Here is a 19,425-nt window from a genome sequence, read left to right as displayed (position 1 = left end):
GTCACAGAAACCCCTTCCTTGTCCTGTAGCTAAGGAAGCATCTGAATTGGAGTAGGGATGCGACCTGACTCCAATTCCAAGAGGGCCACTTGAAAGGGTGTGTGACTCCAGCCAAGGGCTCCTCGGGCACCTGACATACAGGCTTTTCCTCCAGAGGTTGAGAAGGCACAAGTTTGGACCTCCAAAGGGACTACTTTTTCTTCTATGTTGCCCCCGTCCCCGACAGGTCACTCGTACCTCCTAAACCACCTAAAGGAGTCGCTCACTATCCCCCCACCCTCCCACTTCAGCCCCCCTGAGGCGTAACTCATTCCCAAGGGAGCGGTCACTCTCTCCTCCATGGCTCTATCTCCACTAAGCCGGTCACTTGTTCTCCCCGGCCCTCCAGAGGGCCATTCAATCACGGAGAGAGGGTCACTCCTTCCTGATAGAACCAATCCCACTTTGCGGGGGTCGCTCGCTCTCCCCGGCCCTACTGACGGGGTCACTCGTCCTCAAGGGGGAGCTCACCCCTTCCCCACCGGCCCCACTCTCCGTGGAGAGAGCCGCTCGTACCGAGGCGGAGCGTCGCCTTCGCCCGGCCCCAGCCTCGAGGCGCAGCACCGCCTCCTTCCGGGCCCTGCCTCGCGCGTGGCGGCGCCGCGGGCTCCCGGAGGCCTGGGCGGGGCTCCCGCGCGGATACGAGGCGGCGGGCCGGGCGGCCGGGCCCAGAGCGCCGAGGTGGGGCGGCGGGACGGCAGCCAGCGCGGGCCATGGCGGGCTGCTGCGCGGCGCTGGCCGCCTTCCTGTTCGAGTACGACACGCCGCGCATCGTGCTCATCCGCAGCCGTAAAGTGGGGCTCATGAACCGGGCCGTGCAGGTGCTCATCCTGGCCTACGTCATCGGGTGAGCGCGACCGCAGGCGCTGTCCCCGAGGGGTCCCGGGGTCAGGAGTGTCGTGACGGCCGGGAACTCCCCTTCTGCGTCCCGCCCGTGCACCTGCTCCTCCTGGCCTAGGTCACCCGGTGAGCCCCTCGAGCGGCTTCCAGGTGCTGTCCGCGAAGGGGGGGGGGGGGGGCCCGCGACCCGAGACGGGTGACACACCCCTCCCCGGACCCTGGCCACCGGGGACCGGGCTCTGAGTCAGGAGACAGCTTTGATGTTGTGTTTTCAGGGCAAAGCCTGGCTAGACCTTCATCCTTCCTGCTTCTTGTTCTCTGACTTGCTCCGTGTTGTCCTTTGGCGGCGGGGGTGCTTTGTCCTAAATGGCTCAGTCTTTGCACTTCACTTCCCATTCTAATGATCAGCTGACAGAAAACAAGACTTGGGATTTCCATTTGGTTCCTTTTGGGTCTGTGGCTTCCGGTCCTTTCCTTTAAGTACCGTGTGGTAACCCAAGAGAGTGAAGAGGTCACACTTCTAAAAAGCATTTTAGCATTTCAGTTCCTTTGTTTTGTGAAGTGGTTGGGTTTTTGGTATAAGTACTTTACTTAGCCTCATCATTCTGTGCTCCCTTTTTATGCTTCCATATGCTCTGCCACCTTCTAGTCTCACCAAGTGCTTAATTTTAATTGAATGCATCCATTACAATTTAATGAAACTCAAAGAGGAGGTAGAAATTAACTTACCAATTGGGCCCACTTTCAAGGTCCACCTGGGTGTTACAGCGTCTACAGGTGCTGAGCTGACATGTTATCTACTCTGGCATTCCTTTTCTTGAAAGGCTTAATGCAGTGGTTCCCAGCTGCACATTAGAACCTTTTGGGAACCTTTTAAAAATACAGATTGCTGACTCCCATCCCCAGACCTGATTTCATTGCTACGGAGTATGACTGACTCCCAGCGTGATTCTGATGTGCAGCAAAGTTTGAGAACCAATGTCCTAGTGTTTTCTAAACCTACCTGATTGTGAAAGATTCACCTGAGGAACTGTATAAAAGTAACAGATCCCCCACCCTGGAGTGGGGCTTGGAATCTGTTAACACCGCTGTTGGGAATTCACATGATCTGGCTGTTAGGTATGGGTTCTAACAGCTGTCAGCTGAGCAGCAGTAAGCACTGACAGGATTCAATAAAATGGTTTCCCACATATGGGCTCTACATCAGAACCACCTGGCCCACTCCCAGGTTTGGATTTATTAAGTCTTATTACATACCACCACCAGTAACTCCTTGCCCCCCAGTGATTGTTGATGCACCTTAAATTTTGAGACCTGCTTCTAACTGGTTAAGTAAACTCAAATTGCTGGATTGGACCGGAAGCACTTAGAATCAAAAGCTCTCAGCTTTTTCCTCTTGGCTTTCGATCCTCAAGGGAGGATTAGTTTAAATCTACCTTAGGGTATCTGTAAAGTTCTAGACTACAGAAAGTGTCTATAGCTGCCCATAAAAATGTGAACTATCACATTAATACATCTTACATTGATAACATGATAAAATATTTTGGATATATTGGGTAACATAAAATATATCATTATAATTAATTTTACCTGTTTTTCTTTTGTAAACCCCCTGATTTCGAATCCGAGAGACCACCAAGGAGCCGATACCGATGCAAACGCACGAGGGTTTATTTGCAAGCTCGAGCTTGGGCCCAAGTATACCCAACACAGGGGAGCAGGGACTTGGACCCTTAGGTTAAGAGGGGTAGCAGTTTTATAGGGGCCAGTGGCCAATGAGATTGTAACACACACAGAAAGTTGCATATTCATGTCAGTCCACACGCAGGTGGCCAATTGAATTACAATTTACCCCATAGTAACTGTTTGAACTAGCCTATCACTCTGGTCAGAATTGGCGCGCAAGTTTGGCGAGCAAAAGGCGGGGTTTACGTTATTTGGCGGTTAGGGGTTCCGCATTCCTAAATGAGCCGGTTTCCAGTAAGGGTGTGCTCAGCGGCTTGACTAGGGTGGGGGAATGTCTTAAGCAATAAGTAGGTCATGTGGGGGTTATACATGAGATGGTGGGTGTAGCACAAAATGGAGTTAGTCTTGCTCTGCTTGTCCAGGGGTAGGGGATTTTTGTAAAATTCCTTGGGTCCCACACTTTTTACTTTTTTAACATGGCTGTTAGAAATTACATTACATATGTAGCTTGTGTTCTATTTCTGTTGGGTAGCACAGCTTTCCGAGGTTCCCATAGAGTGTGTGCTACCTTGATCATGAGGATTTATAAAGCAGTAAATGCTTTGCTTTTCCATCTTCTGTGATCAAAACTGACTCAGGAAATTAAAGGCATTTTTCTTTTTTTTTCTTTTTTTTTCTTTTCTTTTTCCTTTTTTTTTTTTTTTTTTTTTTTTTAACTCATCTCTTAGCTTCCTAAACCAATTCATCTTAGACTGGACATGGATTTCTCAGTTATCTGATTCTGTCATCTATCACATGATGAGGCAGTAGTTAATCACATAGTGATTTGTGTGAAACCATGTGTCTCTGATTTAGCAACTCACTGTACTCTGTGGTAAAATAAGCTTCTGTGTGTCTCAGTAGAATTAAATGAAAGCTTACATTGCAGCTAAATTCCTAGAACACTTGAAGAAAAGGACTTGTTTGGGGAAAAGCCTACCTCTAGGTTGGACAATGAATTTGGAGACTGCTCAGACCAGACAAACCCATAAATAACCAAAGCCAGTGATTTTTTGGAGTCTTAGCAGCTAGAGCTTATAAGGAGAGGAGAGGGATGCTAGCATTTCTTGATTCTAGAAAAAATAACAATAATGGTCGCTGGTAGGTGTTTAATAACAGCTCTGGTGGAAAGGAGTTCTCACTTGTAGTATTAGCCAACTTCCATGGTGTAAATCCTCCCATCATGGCCAATTTTAGCCTTTTGATGGCAACACAAACATTGTTCTAAACATTTGACATGCATTAACTTATTTAACCTCACAACTATCCTATGAAGTCCTATTATCATTCCCATGTTATTGATAGGAAAAACTGAGGCACAGAGAAAGGCCAAAGTTATGCCTAGTGAAGGTAGGGCTTAGAAATGAACCATGATCACTGACTTCAGTCTAGGTTCCAGTGTCCTAACCACTATGTGCTAATGCCTTTAGATTTTTTTTAAGTTTATTTATTTGAGAGGGAGAGAGAGAGAGAGAGAGAGAGAGAGAATGAGAATACAGATGGGGAAGAGGCAGAGAGAGGGAGAGAGAGAGAATCCCAAGCAGGCTTCGAACTGTCAGTGCAGAGCCTGATGCGGGGCTTGACCTCATGAACCATGAGATCATGACCTAACCAAAGTCAACGCTTAAATGGCTGAGCCACCCAGGCCCTCCTTTAATTATTCAAGCTGGTTGCAACACCCTCAATTCTCCCCAGAGAAGAGAAGCATACATGGGACCTGAATTCTTGGAGAAAAAGTATGAAACTAATACAAAAAGTTACTTTAACAGTGAGATTCTCTTTTCTGGAGGGAGTATAGCATACAGGACAAGAAAAGAGGCTTCAGAGGCAAAAGACTTGAGTTCAGATCCTCACTTTGTCATTCACTAACTGTGTGACCTTGGGCAAATGACTTAACCTCTCTCTGTCTTAGTTTCCTCCTCTGTAAAAATAGAGAATAATAGGGGTGCCTGGGTGGCTCAGTCAGTTAAGTGTCTGACTTTTGATTTTGGCTCGGGTCACAATCTCCCAGATGCGGAGGCTGCTTGGGATTCTCTCTCTCCCCCTCTCTCTGCTCACGCATGCACACACTCTCACTCTCTCAAAATAAATAAATAAACTTTAAGATAAATAGAGAATAAATTTTATTTTTTTTTAAATTTTTTTTAACATTTATTTATTTTTGAGACAGAGAGAGAGAGAGCATGAATGGGGGGAGGGCCAGAGAGAGAGGGAGACACAGAATCTGAAGCAGGCTCCAGGCTCTGAGCTGTCGGCACAGAGCCTGATGCGGGGCTCGAACTCACGGACTGTGAGATCGTGACCTGAGCAAAGTCGGACGCTCAACCGACTGAGCCACCCAGGCGCCCCTTTTTTTTTTTTTTTTTAATTTTTTTTTTAACATTTATTTATTTTTGAGACAGAGAGAGACAGAGCATGAATGGGGGGAGGGCCAGAGAGAGAGGGAGACACGAGAATAAATTTTAAAATAAGTAGAGAATAATATCTGGTTATAAAGTGGTTAGGATTAAATTAGTTAATAAATATATAGAGCTTAGATTAGCACCTTGGATTAGAAAACACCCAGATGGTAACTATTATCATAATTTTTATAATTGCTTTGGAGATTCTGCAGGTCATAGTGCATTGAGTGCTCAACTATAGATATTTGAATGTCAAATAAAGACATTCATTGAGTACTTTCTTTGTGCTGATCACTGTGCTAAGGGCTTTACCTACATCATCTCATTTATCTCCCACAAACCACCCTGTGATTTATGTTCTATATGCCCATTTTGCAGAGCCCCCCAAGTTAAACAGTTTTGCAGATTTGCATAATTAGTTAATGTTGTACTGTCAGCCTCTGGCTATCAGAGACTCCCTAGTATCAATTCAAAGTCACTGAATCCTAATGGCAATTTAAGAGGAGTGTTTTATTTTGTAGATGGGTGTTTGTGTGGGAAAAAGGCTACCAGGAAATGGACTCTGTGGTCAGCTCCGTTACTACCAAAGCCAAAGGCGTGACTGTAACCAACACTTCTACACTTGGATTCCGGGTCTGGGATGTGGCGGACTATGTGATTCCAGCTCAGGTATGCCTCCCACCATGGCTTCTAACACTAAAGCTTCTCATTAGCTCCTTTCCCTTTACTGACTTTGCTCTCTTGATTAATGATTCACCGAGTTCTAACATCACTGATGCCCAGACTGATTTTCTTAGTCCAAGAAAGCAACACAGGCAGATCCCTTTCTGGCTTGGGGTCAAATAAATAATATTCAACCAGCTAGGTTGCTTCAGCTCTAAATCATGGTTGGCTTAAACACAGACAACTCGGCCTGTCTCAGGCCCTGAAAGGTAGAGAAGCAAATGTTTTAAATCCTGGGAAAAATTCAGGTGGAAATACCACCATTCCACACTTTGTATTTGCTTTATTGTTGTAAATCCACAAGGTAAACCTTTGCAGACAGTGTAAAAAGTTTATCAGCAGTTCGAGACCAAAGCCAAACCAGAAGGAAACAGACATGCCCGTATAGGATTTTGTCAGTAATAAAGGTAAGGGAAGAAAGTGATACAGCACCCTAGTATCCAGTCTGTTAATTGACACAGCTCCAAGTTAAGTATTAACTGTCTTTAGCCATGATAATGACTGTGGTCCATGGCCAGACCCTGACATATCCCTCCAGATGCCTTATATGCTAGGGTCCTGGGGTGGCTAAATGCAAATAACCTGTCAGCTCCTGGCTCAGAGCTAAGCAAGGAGTTGAGAAACTCTCTTTCTTCATTTCCCTCCCCCCACCCCCGACTTCTCAAGAGAAGGGTTTTGTGGGGTGCCCAGAGGATACCAAAGCTAATGAGCAATGAAGGTCAAATGGAACAGCGGATTCATAGTTTGCTGGAGGCAGGTGGTCCTGTTGGCATGCATCTGGGTCAACAGAGAGACCTCTGCTTCCTGTGAAGCCATGGGGACCATCATACCCAGTCTGTTTACTGGGGCCAAGGAAGACCGTGGACCCACTGCTTCTGCCCCTCAGTGGAAAGGAATAGGCAGCTGCTCTGCCTTCCAGCTCAACTCTGGGCTGGGGGCTGCGTGAGCCCCACAGTGCTCTCTCTTCATGAGCTTGCACAATGCCTCTGCTTCTTTGCGGATGGACCACAAACATTTGTTTGCAGTGCTCATCTCCAGACTGAAGTTTCCCTGAGCTTAAAGTCGATAAGAAATAGGGGTGCCTGGATGGCTCAGTCAGTTAAGTTTCCGACTTACGCTCAGGTTATGATCTCATGGTTATTGAGTTCGAGGACCACATCGGGCTCTGAGCTGTCAGCCTGCTTCGGATTGTGTGTCTCCCTCTTTCTCTCTGCCCCTCCCCTGCCTGAGCTCCCTCATGTTCCATCTCTCTCTCAAAAAAAATCAAACAAAAAAAAGCCAGGAGAGCCTTGGGCATCATGCCACATCCTCATGCTTCCTCAAGACATTTCCTTGTCTCCCAACTTGGCTTGTTCTAGATCTTTCTTTGGAAGATACTAGCTATTCCCAGAGCTTCCAACACCTTGTCAGACCTGGGGGTGGAGAGGTCTACAGACATTTTGATCCCTGAGTTACCCTGATCCTCCAGATGGCTCCCGGTACTGACTCCACTCTTCCACAGAGTACGAAACACTAACAGAAAGCTTCTGGTATTTCATTTTAGAATGCCAGTGTTCAGTGAGGGGGAGGTCCAACTAGGATTTTTGGATATATTTTATTCCTTATGTTGGAAGGTCCTTAGCAATTCTTCAGTCTCATCCCCAGTGAATTGTTCTCTAGAAACTTTTGTTTTCTAAATATTGATCTTTTTTTTTTTTTATGTTTTATTTATTTATTTTGGCGGGGGAAGGGGCAGAAAGAGAAAGAATCCCAAACAGGCTCTGCACTATCAGCGTGGAGCTTGAACCCACAAACTGCAAGATCATGACCTGAACCAAAATCAAGAGTTGGATGCTTGGTGGGGGGTGCCTGGGTGGCTCAGTCGGTTAAGCGTCCAGCTTCAGCTCAGGTCATGATCTCGCAGTCTGTGAGTTCGAGCCCATCAGGCTCTGTGCTGACAGCTCAGAGCCTGGAGCCTGCTTCAGATTCTGTGTCTCCTTCTCTTTCTGCCCCTCCCCTGCTCATGCTCTGTCTCTGTCTCAAAAATTAATAAAAACATTTTTAAAAAATTAAAAAAAAAAAAAAGAGTTGGATGCTTGGGGCACCTGGGTGGCTCAGTCAGTTAAGCGTCTGACTGTGGCTCAGGTCATGGTCTCACAGTTTGTGAGTTCGAGCCCCGTGTCAGACTCTGTGCTGACAGCTCAGAACCTGGAGCCTGCTTTGGATTCTGTGTCTCCTTCTCTCTCTGCCTCTCCCCAACTTGTGCTCTGTCTCTCTCTCAGAAATAAACATTGGAAAAAAAAAAAAGGAGTTGGATGCTCAACCGACTGAGCCACCCAGGTGCTCCCTCTCCAGAAACTGTAAATCAACCTTTTGGCACATTCCTGGGAGGAAAAAACAACCTTCTCAAATGGAGAAGTATCAATTGCTGACCCTGATTTGATCTTCTCTAGAATGTTTTATTTATTTATTTTAATTTCAGCTAGGAAAGAAAACCAGCCAAATTTGGGGACTTTGGTGGCCTTGCGTTTTTGTACCTCTGAGGTAATCTGTTTGGCAGAGGATGTCTTGAGCACTTTTTGGCTCTTTTCCCTTAACAAGCCAAGCTTTATTTAAGGAACCACTTCAGATTATAGACATTTTTTTCCACTGAGGTGAAATTCACATGTCATAATATTAGCTATTTCAGATTGAAAAATTCCATGGCATTTAGTACTTTCATGATATTATGCACCTATAACTTCCTTCTAGTTCCAGAACATTTTCATCACCCCAAGAGGAGACCCCATACCCATTAAGCAGTCACTGCTCATCCTACCCTCCACTTTACCCCTGCCTCTGAGACACCCACTCACCTACCTTCTGGCTCTATGGAAATTTCATAGAATCATAAAATATGTGGCCTTTTGTGTCTGGCTTCTTTGACTTAGCATCATGTTTTTGAGGTTCACCCAGTTGTATCCTGTTTCAGTGCTTCATTCCTCTTTATGGCCAAGTCCTATTCCATTGTAGGTACACACGTAGGTATAGATAACCACAATCTGTTTATCCATTCATCTGTCAATAGATACTTGGGGTGTTTCCAACTCTGGGTCACTATGAACAATTCTGCCATGAACACATATAAACAGTAGCCCACCCCGCCCCACCCCGCCTGTCCACAGTTTCAGTTACCCATGGTCAGCCGTAGTCTGGAAGCAGATGGTGCTCCTGACATAACCTCAAGTCAGTAGCAGCGCAATGCTTCAAACATTCACCTCACTTCATGTCTTCACATAGGCAATTTATCATCACCCAAAGAAGGGTGAGTACAGTACAGTAAGGTATTTTGAGAGAGAGAGACTAAATTCACATACCTTTTATTATAGTATACTATTATAATTGTCCTATTTAGTATTAGTTATTGTTGTTAATCTCTTACTGTGTCTAATTTATTTATTTAATTTTTAAATGTTTATTTTTGAGAGAGAGAGAGACACACACACACACAGAGTGCAAGCAGGTGTGGGGCAGAGAGAGAGGGAGACACAGAATCCGAAGCAGAGTCCAGGCTCTGAGCTGTCAGCACAGAGCCCGACGTGGGGCTCAAACTCACGAGCCATGAGATCATGACCCAAGCCAAAGTTGGACTGAACCACCCAGGTGCCCCTTACTATGTTTAATTTAAAATTTAACTTTATCATAGGTATGTCTGCATTGGAAAAAACACCGTATATGGAGGGTTGGGTACTATCTGCATTTTCAGGCATCCCCCAGGGGTCTTGGAACATTATCCCCTTGCAGATAAGGGGGGATTGTGGTACAAGTATTTACTTGAATCCCGTCTTCAGTTAGCTTATAAACTCTCAGAGAACAAGATATAAAAAAAAAAAAAAAAGATCAGGGTTGTTTTTTGTTTTTGTTTATTTAATTTTTAGTGTTTATTTTTGAGAGAGAGGGAGAAAGAAGGAGATTGCACCCAGGGGGGAGGGGCAGAGAGTTGGGAGGGCGGGGGACAGAGGATCTGAAGCAGTCCCTATACTGGCAGCAGAGAGCCTGATGCGGGGCTTGAACTCACGAGCCATGAAATCATGACCTGAGCTGAAGTCGGTGGCTTAATCGATGGAGCCACCCAGGTGCCCCAAAAGATCAGTTTTTAAAATGTTTTCTGCATGACATATGGGAGAAGTCAAAGGTACTGTCCTATTAAATGAACACCTGGCTTTCTTTATGGCTTGGCCTGACTCCTCTGAAGGTAACACAGTGGTGCTCTCTCCCCCCTTTCCCCCTCTGCAGGAGGAGAACTCCCTCTTCATCATGACCAACATGATCACCACCGTCAACCAGACCCAGGGCCTCTGTCCTGAGGTAGGCAGCTTCTCAGGAAAGAGCCTCAGGCCCCTCTCCCCCACCTGACTGACTACATGGAATTTGTTTTCACTCTTTCTTCTTTTTCCAGCTTCCAGATAAGACCACTGTGTGTAAATCTGATGCCAACTGTGCTGCTGGCTCTTCAGGCACCCACAGCAACGGTATGAGCACGTGGCTGTGACCCCACAGTAGATATTTAGCGTGGGGAAGGCAGCCCCTGACCAGACTGCCTCCCCTGTGGGGCTTCTCTCCCAGAGAGATGTTCGGGACGAAGAAATCCCCTACGTTCCCCAGTCCTTCATATGACCTTGGGTGAGCCTGCTGTACCGATTAGGCTCTTAGGATCTTCTCGACATTCACCTGTTACCCATACTCCAGAGGCCACCCCAGATCTTGTCCTGTGCCATCACCCTAGCCTTGCTGCTGGACTCAGGCAACTGTTTTCCTCTAATTTGTGGAAACTGTATAAAGCCTGTAACTGGAACAGCTCAAGATCAATTGCACAGGATGTTATGGCGGTGCTTCCCCTTCTCTCCCTTGCAAAAGTAGAAAATAGGTGCCCCTTGCCCCTGCAGGAATTGCAACAGGAAGATGCGTGCTGTTCAATGAGACCGTGAAGACGTGCGAGGTGGCAGCCTGGTGTCCAGTGGAAGATGACACACATGTGCCTGAGTGAGTCCTGCCCAAGGGAAGGCGGCAGGGGAGTTAAGCCTGTGTGTTGTGCTCTTGGTGCCTTTGTGGAATCGGGCTTCCCCAGGGCCGGGACCAACGGCAAGGCGGGCCACAGCATTTGTCACTTGCGAGAAGAGTACAGATGATTTATTTCTATGTTTGGACTTTGTCAGTTGCAAGTAACTAACAGGAAACAGTTCTCGGTGCCTCAAGCAGGACACACACATGGCAGGGGCAGTTTACTGTCCAACTAACTATGAAGAGCCCAGCACGACTAGACCTGGGACTCAAAGGACAGCTTCAGAGTTTCCACCTTTTGACTCTGCTTCCCCCATATTGGCTTCATTTGCAGGACTGTGGTGTAGTCCTAGGAGGCGTCTCTGGGCTTATATTCTCCCAAGTCTCCCAGCCCGGTTGTCCATAAAGATTCTAGACCTGTCCATCATCACATCTTCAGCCACATCCCTCCACCCATCACTGTAGCTGAGGCATGGATTTTGCTTATCAGCTCAGGCCTGGGTCACCTGCCCACCTCTGGAGCTAGGGCGCAGTCATTCCCACCCAAATCACATAGCCTGAGAGTAGAGAGGTGTGGCTTCCAAAGGAAATTGGGGGATCATTACCAGAAAAGAAGGGAACAGATGCTGGGCAGGAAAATAATTAGTGTCCACTGTAGTGTGTTTTATAAAGGAGAGCAGGCTCAGGGCTACCCTAGAATAACATTCTTCCCAATAGTAATTTGCTCACTTTGATTGGGTGGGTCAGAGGTAACGCTCTCAGAATTGCTTGCAACTCCAGCCTTCCTGACCCAGAGTTCAGACGGAGGCCTGGATAAGCCTGGCAGGGAGCCAGCCACGTTAACCTCATCTGGGGTACACCGCAACGGAAGAAACGGCTGAGAGGCGCCGATTGCAAGATTGCCGAGGGCAGCAGCTCAGGCTAGGGAAGGAAATACTAAAAGAAAATGAATCCTAGCATTTTTGAGCTGCAAAGGGTCTTATGGAGCTGTGCTCCCTAACATCGTGCTACTGGCCATGGGTGGCTGTCGAGCACTCAAAATGTGTCTGGAACCAAACAAAATGCTCAGTGTAAAATGTACTCCAGAGCCTGAAGATGTTATGGGAAACAAATATATGTATATGTATTATATATATGATACTATATACATATATATATGATACTTTGTATTTACCTGGTGAAATAATACTTCAGATATATTGGGTTATTATAGAAAAGTTAGTTGCACTTGTTATTTTTACTTTTTAATGTGACTACTAGACACTTGAAATTGCAAGGTGGCTTGTATTTGTGTCTCAGTATATTTTCATTGGACAGCACTGTTATGTATCTAATCGAGTGGAAGATGATTTTTAAGTATACACTGATAACATGAAATAACATGAGTCACATGAAGAGAAGGACATTCCCATTCTTATTCAGCTTCTAAGCTTATATCAAGGAGGAAATCCTGGTTTGGGGTGTCTTTTAGAACTTGCTGATTTCCATTTCTCATAAAACACAATCCCCAGATTCAGCACCTTAGGCAAACAGTAATATTAAGTAGAACTTTTTTTTTTTTTTTTGAGAGAGAGAGAGAGTGTAAGCAGGGGAGAGGGGTAGGGGGGGGGTGGGGGGGGCAGAGAGAGAGAGAATGAGAATGAACGAACGAACTCCAAGCAGGCTTCACTCTAGGCACAGAACCTGACATAGGGCTCCATCTCATGACCTGAGCCGAAATCAAGAGTTGGACACTTAACCGACTGAGCCCCCCCCAGGTGCCCCTTAACTACAACTTTTAGTAATACTGTTTTGATATGATTATATTTATTTGAACAATGACCTCTGACTTGGGGCAAATGATATTTCTTATGGTCATGATGGAAAGTTTCATTTCAAAATGAATGTCAGTAAAAAACAGTCAGTTGATCCTAAAGGCAGGAACAACACAAATGTCCATCAGAGAAAGAGATAAACAGATTACAGTCCATCCATGCAAAGGAATAGGACACAGCCATAAAAAGAGAATGAAACGTTAGATGCTACAATGTGGATGAACCTAGAAACATGGTACTAAGTGAAAGAAGCCAGACACAAAAGGCCACATATTGTATGAATCTGTTTATATAAAATGTCCAGAGTAGACAAATTTGGAGAGACAAAAAGTAGATTAGTGGTTCCCAAAGGCAGGGGGTAGGGTAGGGCATAGGGGTGGGGGGAATAGATATTAGTGCTTAATGGGTACAAAGTTTCTCTTTGGGGTGATGAAAATGTCCTAGAACTAGATGTGTGATAGTTGCACAACATCGTGAATGTATTTAATGCCACTGAATTAACACTTTAAAATGGTTAATTTTATATTGTGTGGATTACACCTGCATTTTTTTTTTTAAACTGTGAGTTAGGGGCACCTGGATGGCTCAGTCAGTTGGGCAACTGATTCTTGATTTTAGCTTGGGTCATGACCCCAGAATCCTGGGATCGTGCCCTGCATCGGGCTCTGCACTAGGCATGGATCTTGCTTGGGATTCTCATTCATTCTCTTTCTCTCTCTCTCTTTCTCTCTCTCTCCCTCTCTCCCTTCCCTCTGCTCCTCTCCCCCACTTGTGTGCTCTCTCTCTCTAAAATAAAATTCATTCATTAAATTTTTTAAAACATTAAAAAAATAATAAAACAGTTAATCTTAAAAGTTTTACATATGAGTTAGACAGATGTGGGGGAAAGCTATGGTATAGAGAATGGCAATAGTTTGAAAAACCCTAATATAATCCATCCCTCTTGATACAGGGATGTGGGAACTTGAAGCCCTGAGAGAAGTACCTTGGTCAAGGCCTTTCTTGGCATCAGTGGTGACAGGTTCAGCTGTCTTTGCTGTGTGGACTTGCTTCTGTCTCAGGGTTAAGAAGACTATGGATACTGTTTATAAACTCAAATATTCCACCTGGATCAGGGAAGCCTCCCCTGCCCCCTCCCCCCCCACCCCCCACCCTTCCCCACAGAGGGGTCTGCCCCCAGCACTGGATTCTCCTGTAGAGACGCACCAAAGAAGCGGGGTCCCCTTGGAGACAGATTTACCGTGTACCTGTCAGCCAGGAGCTGATGTGGCACTTCCAAGAAGAGAGTGCCAGCAGACACGTGATTTTTGTGTACTTTTGCGGTGAGATCAGGATCCACCCTGTTGGTGAATTCACCTTTGCTTGGACTTGTAAAACCAGATCTGTTGAGCATTCCCCTGAGGGCACCTGAGTGAGATGCGCTCACTCTGAAACCCTGAAACCCCGAAACCTGGCTGCAGGCTGAATAATTTCAAGGGAAGATACCAGGCATCCTTTCTCCTTAGCTATTCCTCAAACTCTTAAATGCCCACTGCCTTCGGCAAGAGGCATGACAGGAAGAAAAGGAAAGTTTAGTTTACCCTCCTCTGTTAACCTAGTATTTATGCAGAGGACGGTAGAAAATGCTCGAGAGGTTATCATGTTTTTTCTTGACAAAATGACATTGTAGGACACGTGTCTGTGCTTTTTAAAAATATTACATAAGGAGGAGAGCATACATCTACTTGTACTTTTATTAACAATATGTTACGTTATCTTTTTCAGACCTGCTTTTTTAAAGGCTGCAGAAAACTTCACCCTTTTGGTTAAGAACAACATCTGGTATCCCAAATTTAATTTCAGCAAGTAAGTGGTGGCCAGCTGTGTGAGTTCACCAGTGTCTTAGAGCAACTTCTGGCTCCTCTTTGAGGTTTCCCTTACTTCATTTCTGCTTCCTCCTGACTTTAGGAGGAATATTCTTCCCAATGTCACCACTACCTACCTCAAATCGTGCATTTATGACGCCATAACAGATCCCTTCTGCCCCATATTCCGTCTTGGCAAAATAGTGGAGAATGCAGGGCACAGCTTCCAGGACATGGCCATTGAGGTAGGCAGAGGCCCCTGGCTTTTCTGACACAGCCTTTAACGCATCTTGTTCTAGAATGGGCCCCGAGGAAAGCTTGCTGTCTCTGCTCACAACCTGCAGGGAGGCATCATGGGTATCCAGATCAACTGGGATTGCAACCTGGACAGAACCGCCTCCCTCTGCTTGCCCAGGTACTCCTTCCGCCGCCTGGACACCCGGGATGTGGACCACAATGTGTCCCCCGGCTACAATTTCAGGTAGGTGTGAGCTTGGGGCCTGGTTCTCTTGTGTTGGGGGTGGGGGGCGACAGTGCCTGGATCACTCCCCAGCGGGGGTGTCCGTGCCCACCAAAGACCAGCACTCAGGCAGCCTCTGAGAGCAGGTGGAGAGGTATGTACCAGAGTGTTCCTGGTAGATCTTGTGCCCACAGTATCCTGGCCCGTGAGAGCTTCCTGTGCCCCTTCTTACTTCAGAAATCATGTTGAGGGGCGCCTGGGTGGCTCAGTCGGTTAAGAGTCTGACTTCAGCTCAAGTCATGATTTTGCAGTCTGTTGAGATCAAGCCCTCCGTCATGCTCTGTGCTGACAGCTCGGAGCCTGGAGCCCGATTCAGATTCTGTGTCTCCCTCTCTCTCTGCCCCTCCCCTGCTCAAACTCTGTCTCTGTCTCAAAAATAAACATTAAAAAAAAAAAAAAATCATGTTGATACAATTTTCAGAGTAGCCCAGAGAGGCTGGCTGCTTGAGCTCCCTTGGGCCAGCCTCCTAGGACCCCTGCTCACTGATTTTGAGGAGTGGGTGAGCTTGTGATCCTCCAGTCTGAAGACCTCTGGGGCCTGACCCAGGAATTAGTTTCTCAAAGACCCAAGTCTGCCTTTGGAATGCCCAGGGTGCAGGAGATACAGGCTTAAGCCTCAGGAAAGACCTTTGCTGATACTTCCCTACTGAAAATACCAAGTATTCATGTCCTGGGACTGCCACAACAAATTACCACAAGGTGGGTGGCTTGAAACAACAGGAAGTTATTCTCTCATGGATGTGGAGGCCAAAGTTCCCAAATCAAGATGTCAGCAAGGCCAGCTACCTTTTTTTTGCCTTTTCCAGGTTCTGGGGGCTCCCCAGTGTTCCTTGGCTCATAGACTCATCACTCCCACCTCTGCCGCTGTTGTCACAAAGCCTTCCCTCTGTGCGCATCCCCGTGTGTCCTCTCTTCTTACAAGGTCACCAGTCATATTGAATCAAAGTCCACCCTAATCCAGTCTGACCTCATCTCAACTAATTCCAGCTGCAAAGACCCTATTTTCCTATTTCCTTTTCCCATTCACATGTTCCAGGTGGATTCGAATCTTGGGTGACAGTGTTCAGCCCGGTGCAGCTGGTAATCTGATGGGAGGACCAGGGGGCCAGGGTCACGTTTCCTGAGGCAACCAGACCCGTAGCCACGTAAATTGTTGTGTGCCCTTTGTGGCATCTCTCATGCATTTTGCCACTCAAAAAAAGCATCCCCACAAGGGGCCACCTGAGTAGGTCTGAGGTGCTTTTGTGTTGCACTTGTCTCCCTCTAGTGGTGACATGTGCAAGCCAATACGGGATCACAGAAACCTCCAGAATTACAGTCAGCTATCATTTTGAACCACCTGATTCACTGATACTAGGGCAGATATTTGGATTTTTTTTCCCTAGTAAAGGAATTAGATTTGTGTTGCTGTCTCTACTGTTACACAGTTTAGAAACCATTGTGGAAAAACCTCAAGCTTGGGTCAGAACCTCAGAACAGAGAGAAGCCGATGGGAACCGTCACCAGAAAGACACCCATCCCCTGACCTCCACTAGCACCAGGCCCCACCTGAATTCCCCAGGCCTGACCATGACATAGAGGTTGTGGGCCAGACTAATCATGGGCCAAGAGTTTAGGCTTCTCTGAATCAACGTGCTATATGTATAACACGGGCAGCAAATGGCATCATGGCTCAACAGACCCCCCACTACCACCATTCCCCCATGTGTATGTTTTTTTTTTTAATGGCTTTATTGAGATATAGTTTACACAACACTCTTCATCCATGTAAAGTGTGGGATTCCATCATTTTTAGTTCATTCACAGGGTTGTAGCACTCTCGGCGTAATTTTGGAACATTTTCATCCCCTCAGTGCGAAACCCCTTCAGCCATCACCTGTATCTTCCCATCTACCTCAGTCCCTGTCAACCACCATCTGCTTCCTTTCTCTCTGGATTTGCATAAATGGAATCACACACTATATGGATTTCTGTGACTGGCTTCTTTCACTCAGCATCATGTTTTTTTCCAAGGTTCATCCATATTGTACATTTATCATTACTTTATCTCTCTTTATGGCCAAAGAATATTCCATTATGTGGATATACCACATTTTATTTACTCATTTATCCATCAATGGGTCAGTAGTTCTTTAAAAAAAAAAATGTCCAGCACTGATTCTGTGAGTTTTGTGGAGTTTCATGGCCAGCTCCATGCCCCTACCCACAAGGCAGTCCTAGGACTAGCTGCTGGCTGGCCACATGCTGTTGGTGACCAGGATCTCCTTGAGAGAGGCAGGTGGTTCTGCTGTGTCAAGGAGGAGGTTCAGAGCATGAGGTTCCAGCTCCACCGTAGGAGGGGACAGTGATGATAGAGTAGTTCTGGTGCCCCAAGGGCCCTGGCATCCTTCTGCCAACAGTCCAGCCCACATCCTGCGCAGCCCACATTAGCTGGGAGAGGCCCTGAGGTGCTCAGGTATCATCTGTCCAGCAGGCAGTGCCGGCTCCCGAGGACCTCGGGATTTCTGCTCTGATGTCCCCCTTTCCCTAGGTTTGCCAAGTACTACAGTGACCCGACTGGCGCCGAGCACCGCACGCTCATCAAGGCCTACGGCATCCGCTTCGACATCATAGTGTTCGGAAAGGTAGCCTGGCTGCCGGCTTCTCTCGGGGCTCTGGTTCAGAGCTTCCGAGTTCTGAACCCCGGGCTTCTGGGTTCGCCAGGGTCCACGGGCCCTCTCCCCACCTTTTATCTGCTCTTGCCCACCTCTCTCACAACTTTGTCCTTTTCTTCTGTCATTTGTAGGCTGGGAAATTTGACATCATTCCCACCATGATCAACATTGGCTCGGGTTTGGCGCTCTTAGGGGTGGTGAGTGACTTAGACTGCCCCCCCCCCCCCCCCAGCTGCCTGCCCTCCTCAGCAGTAGTTAGCACAGTGAAGTGAGACCCTCCACTGGCATCCTGGTTCCTCCCCTTGACACTTGTTTCTGGAATCAACCCTCCAAGTTTCTTGCCCTTGCCCCCAACCCCACCTCCCCTTCCCTTCTCCAAAACCATGGCCCTCGGGGCCTTGCCTTCTCCTGAGAGGTGGAGCCTTGCCCTTTCTATCCTTGAAAGATTCCAGGCTTTGTGGGAAGGGGCATGCATAGAATAACAGGGGCTGAAGCATCTTGGCTCGCTCTTTCTCGCCCTGTGCTGCACTCAGGCGACAGTGCTGTGTGATGTCATAGTCCTCTACTGCATGAAGAAAAGATACTACTACCGGGAGAAGAAATACAAGTATGTGGAGGATTACGAGCAGGTAGGCCGCCTCCTGACCTCCAGCAGGCAGGAAGGTCCAAGCACCTTGCCACCTCCGCCTCTTTTTTGTGCCAGTGGTGAGCACCTGGGGCACTGGGCCATCTGGGGGGAGACCCGGGTGCAAAGGTGGCACTCCTTAGACATGTGGTCACCCCAGGCAGCGGCACACTGCTCACTACCCTCATCCTCTGCTCCATTTCTAGACCATCTGTACTAGTATTCACTTCATACTTTTCTTCAAACGGGCTCACTCTGTAAAATCTAGCCTCATTTTAATTAGTGATATCTCAGGTTACTTATAATCATGAATATGATGACAAAATCTATGTCCACACACTCCTTAAACTTGCCTCACGTAGCAAGAGGGGTTGGGTACCATGCTTTTTGAGAACCCATGCACCGGGCTAAGCTGAGTATGTACAGTTGTAAAGGGCTGCCCAAAGTTCTCAGGGTGAGTGCCTGGCTCTCGCCTGCCCTAAGTGGCCCAGGCTTGCCTATGGGCAGCCCATGGTGTCTATACATCTATCCAGAAGCATATCAGTCAACGATAAGCATACCTTTCTTTGCAGGGGCTTGGCAGTGAGATGGACCAGTGATGCCTCCACACCTGGGCTCCCCATGGCCCTCATCAGAGCACAGCGAGGAGGGAGAAAAGGCTGCCATTGTCACCCCAGAGAAAGTTCCAGATTCTGAGTCTATCTCCACTGCACAAGAACTTCATGGTTGCCCGGCTGTTCCCGTGTTTTGTGTGTAGGGCGTGTGTAGTAAACCACCCTGCACAGTGGGTCACCTCAATGTGGGGTTGTTGGGGCGACGACCTCTGGCCTAAGGGCTCTGGCCCTACTGCCGCTGCTGGGCAGGGCCTCCTTCAGGACCAGCCTTCCTCAGGGGCTCCAGTCTCCAGGCCACTGCGAGACCGGTCCAGCTGGGGCCCAGCAGCTCTGTTCAAGCACTTTATAAGGGAAGGAAGGGCACCTGGGTGTGGTCACTGGCTCTTGGTCACCCGGTCCACTCTTCCTCCCCCCAATCCATACTGTCATGGGACACAGTTAGCACGTCTCCTTGAGAAGAGGCATGTCGAGGCGATCAAGGACCAAACATTAAAACGATTTTCTCAATCTTTGTTCTCATAGCATGAACTAGAACTTTCCTCTCTTCCCTTTTACTTCAACCACTAAACCCATTTGTTGTCACAGCTCACCATGTTCAGAAAAAGC

The 19,425-nt window shown here is 47.2% G+C and overlaps 2 protein-coding genes across 9 annotated transcripts in view; one reads left to right on the top strand and one right to left on the bottom strand.

The window, feature by feature from the left end:
• IFT81 (intraflagellar transport 81) overlaps positions 1-667 on the bottom strand; it is a 192,456-nt gene extending 191,789 nt beyond the window's left edge. For all 7 annotated transcript variants that reach the window (XR_006293860.1, XR_006293861.1, XM_043557537.1 and 4 more), the window contains exon 1: positions 556-667. The gene's annotated coding sequence lies outside the window, so the exon portion shown is untranslated. The remainder of the gene's footprint in view (positions 1-555) is intronic.
• On the top strand, positions 660-19,326 carry P2RX4 (purinergic receptor P2X 4). 2 transcript variants are annotated; one of them, XM_043557552.1, is made up of 12 exons: positions 717-886; positions 5,528-5,675; positions 9,984-10,055; positions 10,147-10,219; positions 10,634-10,730; positions 14,327-14,407; positions 14,510-14,651; positions 14,751-14,887; positions 17,457-17,550; positions 17,712-17,777; positions 18,114-18,209; positions 18,778-19,326. In XM_043557552.1, exons 1-12 carry the CDS (start codon positions 753-755, stop codon positions 18,802-18,804), a joined length of 1,167 nt encoding a protein of 388 aa, XP_043413487.1. In that variant the 5' UTR covers positions 717-752; the 3' UTR covers positions 18,805-19,326. The 2 variants fall into 2 exon arrangements, with proteins under 2 accessions (XP_043413488.1, XP_043413487.1); XM_043557553.1 differs by lacking the exon at positions 17,712-17,777 and having other exon boundaries at positions 660-886.
• The last annotated feature ends 99 nt before the right edge of the window (positions 19,327-19,425 follow it).

Source organism: Prionailurus bengalensis, chromosome D3 (assembly GCF_016509475.1).
Source record: "Prionailurus bengalensis isolate Pbe53 chromosome D3, Fcat_Pben_1.1_paternal_pri, whole genome shotgun sequence".
Classification (NCBI taxonomy): Eukaryota; Metazoa; Chordata; class Mammalia; order Carnivora; family Felidae; genus Prionailurus; species Prionailurus bengalensis.
Note: the sequence above shows the minus strand (reverse complement) of the source record. Positions and strands in the feature narration are given on the sequence as shown.